The sequence below is a fragment of the Morone saxatilis genome, unplaced genomic scaffold (genome assembly GCF_004916995.1).
Source record: "Morone saxatilis isolate NCDOM2014 unplaced genomic scaffold, NCSU_SB_2.0 Contig3, whole genome shotgun sequence".
NCBI classification, from domain to species: Eukaryota; Metazoa; Chordata; class Actinopteri; family Moronidae; genus Morone; species Morone saxatilis.
The window spans coordinates 23,657,555-23,664,814 of NW_023339873.1; the positions used below are offsets into that span (position 1 = coordinate 23,657,555).

The 7,260-nt window shown below is 37.6% G+C and overlaps 1 protein-coding gene across 2 annotated transcripts in view; it reads right to left on the reverse strand.

The window, feature by feature from the left end:
- Positions 1-4,362: 4,362 nt before the first annotated feature.
- Positions 4,363-7,260, reverse strand: part of daam1a (dishevelled associated activator of morphogenesis 1a) — a 21,843-nt gene continuing 18,945 nt past the window's right edge. Inside the window, exons 22-25 of one of the 2 annotated variants that reach the window (XM_035673356.1) lie at positions 6,783-6,843; positions 6,474-6,608; positions 5,237-5,407; positions 4,363-5,017 (exon numbers count right to left, since the gene is read on the reverse strand). In XM_035673356.1, coding sequence (XP_035529249.1) covers positions 4,823-5,017; positions 5,237-5,407; positions 6,474-6,608; positions 6,783-6,843 — 562 coding nt within the window. In that variant the 3' untranslated portion in view covers positions 4,363-4,822. The remainder of the gene's footprint in view (positions 5,018-5,236; positions 5,408-6,473; positions 6,609-6,782; positions 6,844-7,260) is intronic. The other variant, XM_035673355.1, reaches the window with a different exon arrangement.

Genomic DNA, 7,260 nt, shown 5'->3' on the forward strand with positions numbered 1-7,260 from the left:
TTCTTTCTGCGTGCACGAGAGCCTCCACCAGGGGCGGCAAACAATATTTCCATAGTTAACACACGGGTCAGTATCCAGCCCCCCCAGACCCCGTACAGCTTGTATTCATTAAGCTTATTTACCATGAACATTACTGTGAGCGTTCAGCTTTATTCAGCGGTTCTGACTCATGTGGGCGGAGCTTAGAGGTAGTGCTGCTGACAGCGTGCTGACTGCGTGCTGCTGTGGCTCTGCAGTCAGGTCCAAACACGCTCTGCATTTTAAAAAGCTCACTGTTCCGGTTTAGTTTAACTGTTCAAAAAAGCAGCCCAAATGTGTTCTGTGTAATTGTGCCTTGCACCTTTCATTTACAATAGACGTTGTTAAGATTATTATATTACACATGTACAGTACAATTATACCTATATATGTGTTTATAAGCTATCAGTCTCTAAATATATCATTATATATATTTCATTTATATATTTATACGAACTGTACAGCTACCTCCTGTTGTAATCTTTGTGCAATTTCATCCATCTTTTGAGACAATATTTTTTGTATGAAAATGCTGTATTTTATTTAATTTTTTTATTATATGTGTATTTTCCTATCTATCACACTTTTTTGTTGTGATTTATACAGAGATGCTGTAACAAGCAAATTTCCCTGGTGTGGGATCAGTAAAGTCTAAGTCTTATCCTGTCCTATCCTTTCTCAGAGCTACCAGCCTCATATGGATTCTACAGTGATTATGATATACACAGATCAGCCATAACATTCTGACCACTAGGTTATGGTTATGGTATGTTATCCTCACGCTGCCCATTTTTCCTGCTTCTAACACATCAACTTTGAGGACAAAATGTTCACTTGCTGCCTGATATATCCCACCCACTGACAGGAGCCAATAACCAGATAATCAGTATTCACCTTACAGAAATAGTCAGTACTCTCTCTCTCTCTCTCTCTCTCTATATATATATATATATATATATATAATTTAAATGACATATTTATTCACACTACAGAGTGATTATGATATCAGACATATTGAATTGACATATTATAGTTTATATCCAGTGTTTTCTCTCTCTCACTCTGTAAGTGGATTTGTGGGACAGAACACAAATGCAGTATATCGTACCTCAGTGTAAAAATAACAATTTTACAGTATTGTTCTGAAAGTTCCTGTTCTGCTACTTCAGTTCAACTTTAAAGTGGACATGAAACACTATAGATGTAGTTAGCATAATCTACCAGATAAATCCCCACTCTAAAAATCCATATAGGTTCAATTCCTGGTGAACCTGGTATAAAATAATAAAATAATAAGTTAAGTGTAGCTCCATCTTATGCTTGTGTAGAATGTGACTTTGATGTTGGCTTGGTCGTCCTACATTAGTTCTAATTAGCTAACTAGTGACAGCAGGGTGAAAGGTATAAAAAGGGCACCAGCTTGCAGTAATGTGTGATGCATTTATGAGGAAACAGCTTAGTCAGGGTTAGGATTAGCACCCTAGAGGGGACTTTAGCCCTTTTTCTCCACCCGCAAATGAAAAAAAAGTAAATGGACAGCACTTATATAACACCTTTTTAGTCTTAGGGTCTTTCATAGTGTTTTATAAAAGTCACATTCATATACATTCAACATAACTTTTGTCTTGCCCTTCGATGCAGTAAAGATTGTCCACGTTTATGCTTATAATATTCTACTGCAGTTCCTAAAGAAATCAAAGAAAATGACAGAAAAACATGAGTAAATATTATTTATATTGTTATTCCCACTTTTTCACATTTCAGTGACTTTCAGTGAACTCGACGTTGGTGGCATTAATTGTTGCCAGCAGCACAATTTTTTTAACACACAGAAAAAGCATTTTTTGTTTTAGTTACAGTAAATCAAAGAGTCCAAATATCCCACACAGCTGAGAAAGTGTTCCATCCCACAAAGCATTTTCTCCTCAGACAGAAGAACCTTGATCTTCTGAGCTCTTGGAGTAGAAATGTCATGTTGTTATGGAATGGTCCCAGATCGTGGAACATGTGAGTAAAGTGTCAGTTTCAACCAAAGAACCCATTTGACTTCAAAGGATACATTTTCAGAATGAGTCTGGGACAGAGCACCATCTGTGCATCTGACACAATGAGACTTCAAAACTGACAACGCTCACCTTTGTTTAAAATAAAACCCAGAACATGAGACCCATTGTGTAAATGAGCATTACCACAAAAATGACAGAGCTGTCTAGATTTCATTGAGTGCACTGAGCCTGAAAGCGGTCAGTGGACACATGGGACAAGCTATAGCAGCAGCTGATGAATAAGCTTTGTTAGGAGACTGAAATTCTTATAAATAATATCATTTCACCCATATTACACCTGACTGCTGTATATATACCCGTATCAACTGATAATACTGATCTTTAGTTATTAGAGAATTGTTATGGCTACTTTTTTCATGAAATCCACCCTAAAAACAAAGTGTTTTAGAATGGATGGATCCAGCAGCAACAAACATTTAAGACTTCAACACAAGGAACGTATTGACAGTTAATAAATGATCCACTTTTTAAATTTGGTATACATTTGACTTTAGGAAAAGGACTAGTTGCTCAAAATACTTGATTGTAGATCAGAAGTTGTATCAGGTTAGGGTTAGGGTTTAACAAGGACATTTTTAGTGCTGTTTTCTTAGCATTTAGCAAGGTACCGGTATGTGTTTACAAGAAATGTTCCTGGATTGCCTTTTTGTCTGTATATTTTTTCACTGATCAATCAATGTTTTAGAGGATGGACAGACATATTTTTTATTTATCATTGACCTTTTCACAGCAGCCATTTTTACATAAAATAGTAAGGGTACGGTAACCACAGGTATTACCAATTTTACAAAAACACACTGGCACACTGGAAAGTCTCTGCTACACTAAATGTAACAGAGCTTTAATTTGGTAACGCCTGTGTTTAGCCTACAATTTCATGTCAAAATGGCTGTGAAAAAACTCTATTCCAATGGAACTATGAACGATCAAACCTGAGGTGTGCTAACTTTGGCAAATATACAAGAGTTATTATAACACCATAATTTGTAAAATATATTAAAACATATTAATGTGTGGTACGTCTCTGTTTTTCAAAAACATTTATGTTAAAAGAATATAGAAACACTCAAAATCGGCCAAAGCACACTATTTTGGAAAAGCCATTTTCAGTTATTATAATTGCACAAAAAGGAACAGTGTTCTGCTTCAGGTCAGTACATTGAGTTAGATTCATTAATTTACATAAAGGACATTGTGAGAGAATGTATCTGCAGTTTCAGACATCTCCACTGTCTGCCAATCACATTCCAAAGTTAAATTCTCTCATCCACGTCAAAATAAATACAACTCATGGTCAATTTTATATTATGTTATATTGTGCAAAATATCCTGTACAGGAACATTTTGAACATAAGAAAACGCAAAACATACCAGTCAAGCATTCATTCTCAATGCTTTAGACTCAAATACAGCGTACCTTGTTGCAGCCACACTTATAACGCACACACACACACACACACAATTCTATATATATATATATATATATATATATATATAATCTAGAGAAGTGCAAGTTGAATCTATACAGGAAAACTATATTTTCTCTTTGTCTCGTCACTGCATTGTTTGTGAAATACACTTGTCAATCTTGTGTGTGGTGACTGTGGAGCTGCAGTCAAGACGTGGTTAGCCTAGCTTAGCATAAAGACTGGAAGCAGGAAACACCTCTAAAGCTCAAAAAGTTCAAACAAACTTCATATTTACCTGCAAGTATAAATCTTCTCCAAAGTCTCGGCAGGAAAGCCAATAATTGTATTTCCCAAAATGATAGATTTGTTGTGTTCCAGGGGGAAAGTTTGCATCATTCGTGCCTTCATAACATAGATGTGTACATCTGCACATGAAAAATCCCATCACTGAATATATACATGCAGAAAAAAACAAAGTGTGCTTACTTCAGAATGGCTATGGCACAGGGAACAAAACTTACACTTAAACATAGTTTTTTTATAATGTCCTGTATAAGTAACTAGATTGGAGTAGAGTGCACTTTTGAAGATGGCTAAAAGATAAAAGCGTCACATCTTAAGTTAGGAATGTTAGCCAAATGCTAGCTATCTAGCTAATCTACATCAGTCATTAGCGAGCCTGTTACATCTGAAACCTATTGTAAGCAAATGCTAGCTAACTATCTGCATTTTGCTAACATTAGTTAACTTAAGAAGTGAATATATGTATGTTTCTTTTATCTTTTAACAATCTTTAAAATGTGGTTGTCTTTTCAACATAGATTAGCCTAGCACATAGCATATCAAAGTACAGGAAAGGAAGAAGTTGACTGAGGCTTGCTCAACTGTTATTGGACTACAGAGCAAAAAGGGGCGGGACGTAGGAAGGGTCTGTCTTTTTTTGTACTTTGGATATAGCCAGGCTAGCTGCTTCTTCCCGCTTCCACTCTATAGCCTACACCAGCTTATTTTAAGCATGTGTTGACTCTCAAACTGTTGAACTATTACTTTGAGTCCTCACCGTATGAAAGCAGTTTATTTTCTCCAGTAAACAAGACAGTTGTGACAGATGGCATAAAAAGATTATTAGTAACCAATAGTCTTCTCAGCCTGCATGGTAGCACAGTAAAAGGTCAAAAGTACAAAAATACTAAGTCCTGTACAACCTTGACCCATGAACCAGAATGTGGATTTCAGTGTAAATGATAATTCTGAGCCTACCACAGCCTTATATGTGTTTCAGCAGGGCTTTAACAGTCAGTGAGGTGCTGCTGTCCATCAAGTGTCTTGTTACTGGTCCAGCTTTGATACCAGTCTCTCACGGCTGCCGTCAAACAAGTTATGTCTCCGCTGTTTTCTACGGTTCATTTTGGACAGATCCTTATCAAACACCTCTCCGGAGCGCAGAGCAGATACCAGGTCATCGAACTCGCCACCTTCCTCTTCATTTGCTCTCCTCGCCTTCTGCTCCCTCTCTTTCTTCAGCTGGAGACGAAGAGAGAGTGAGATCATGTCAGTAGAGGATGGATGGCTAGGGTTCATGTAACATCTTTACTGTACATTTATGAATGACTGAGGTGATCATCAGAAGTTACTGTCACATCTTGTGCCATTTGAACATTTTGTAATCACACGCTAAGTGTAGAAAGAACCATTCAAACATTATGTATCCTTCTTATCTGAGCCGATAAAATGTCTTCTAACCTGTGCCTCCATGAGTGCCCGTCTCTCCTCTTCCTCCTTGCGTCTGGCCATATTCTCGTTGTCCTGTTTGGCTTCTGAGAAAGATGTGAGGAAAGTGTCGAAGATCCCAAAGAACTCGTCCGGCTGCAGGTTGGACATGTCTTCTCCAAAGTGCCTCAGTGCCTTTCCAAACTTTAAAAGGAGATGTGATGTGTGAGGGGGGACTATTTTGTAATTTCCTGCATTTTGTCTTTAATCAAAGGCTATAAATGAACTTCCTGTCCTAAGTTGATGGTTCAATAAAAGAACAGCACAAATAAGGTGCAGATGCATTTGTATGTTATATAGAAGCATAAATCACAGTGCCCTCATGACCTCAAGATTTGGTCTGAGGTCTGTGTACTGGAGAGAAATGATGCTGTAATGAAATGTGAAGGCAAATAACTCATCAAATACGGTCACTTGGTCAGTGGCCCTCTGTTAGAAAATATAGGTATCCCTCCAGTCCCTCTCCAGTGGCTCCCTGTGGCTTTAACAATTATATGGTAATGAAAAATTACATTTTTAAAAATATTTTCATGTATTATTGTTTTATGTCTAAAGTTAATCAACAATCCAATTGTAAAAAAAAAAGAAACAAAAAGAAACTGTCCTGGCACCTTTTCCTCTACATTTTGCTGAACCTCAATAGTGGGTCTCCCTAGCTAGGCTAGTATGCTATAATTGATATCCAAATTCAAAAAAAGAAAAGTCTCAGAGTAAAACTGAGAATTTAATAGTACGTGTACAGATCTTCACTCTGTATACTACGTCACCTGACTTTGACAGAGGGGGCGTGTCTAGAAATGGTGCTAGAGGGATACATACAGTCATATTTTGAAGCAGAAGGCCACTGACCGAGCTGCAGTATTTGGACTAGGGAGTGAGATGTGTTGGAACATTAATAGGCAACCCACTGACACATCCTAATGTCGTCAATTTGAGATACACTTACAGTGAGATGTTTAGGTCAATCTCAAGTCTGTGTGCTGTAGAGGACATGGTTAGCCTAGCTTAGCATCAAGATTGGAAGCAGTGGGAAACAGTGTTAGTCTAGTGATTGAGAGCATCAGTCACTCCAGAATCTACCACAGATGTTTAACTGGGTTCCTGGTTACTCAGTGTATTTATACCTTGAGACTGCTTACTGTTACAATAATAATACAAGTGTTTGAAGCTGAAAATGAATGTGAATAACAGTTATATCTTGCCCACTCACCACTTCTTTGGCCTCACTGAGTGACTCCTCTACATCGGAGAAGCTGAAGGAGGCCACAGTGATGAACTGACTGACCACAGAGACAAACTTATTCGCAGGACTGCGAGAGGACTGAGCCTGCTGGTACCGCAGCTCCTGGAGACACACACACCAGACAGTGATGTACAGATACAGGCACACTGATTTCACATGTGACTTTTTTCATATATTTTTCGCTGTTATTTACAGTGGATGACCAGATTGTTGGGTGATAAAACATACTTTGATGATACTGAACAGATTTTCAAGAACTCTACTGAGCTCACTCACCGCTTCAACACTCTTTAGACCAGATCTCAGGTTGCCAATGTCCTTCTCCAACTCTGTCATACTGGAGAAACAGTGAAAGAGGCAGAGGAAGGGTAGAGGTAATGAGTAACATGACAGTCATTGCCAGCTGCATTAAACCTAATACATTTAACATTACTTTACATTACATTACTGGTTTTAGGTGGACGTTGCCACATTTGTTACCACCCCAGTGTTGCTTTGCAGTACTTACACGTACACTTAATTAAAAAGGTGAGGTTTAATATCCTGATTCTAGTTTTATAAATATGAATAAACCAGGCTCAATATAAACAACTATTTATTTCTACTAAATATATTATTTAAATAGACTTGATTCAACATGTACATGTACTACTAAAGGTGCAGTCAGTGGAACATTTAGGAGGATCTATTGTCACAAATGGAATACAATATTCAAAGGTATGTGTATGTGTTACTAGATATGATTAATCTTTCC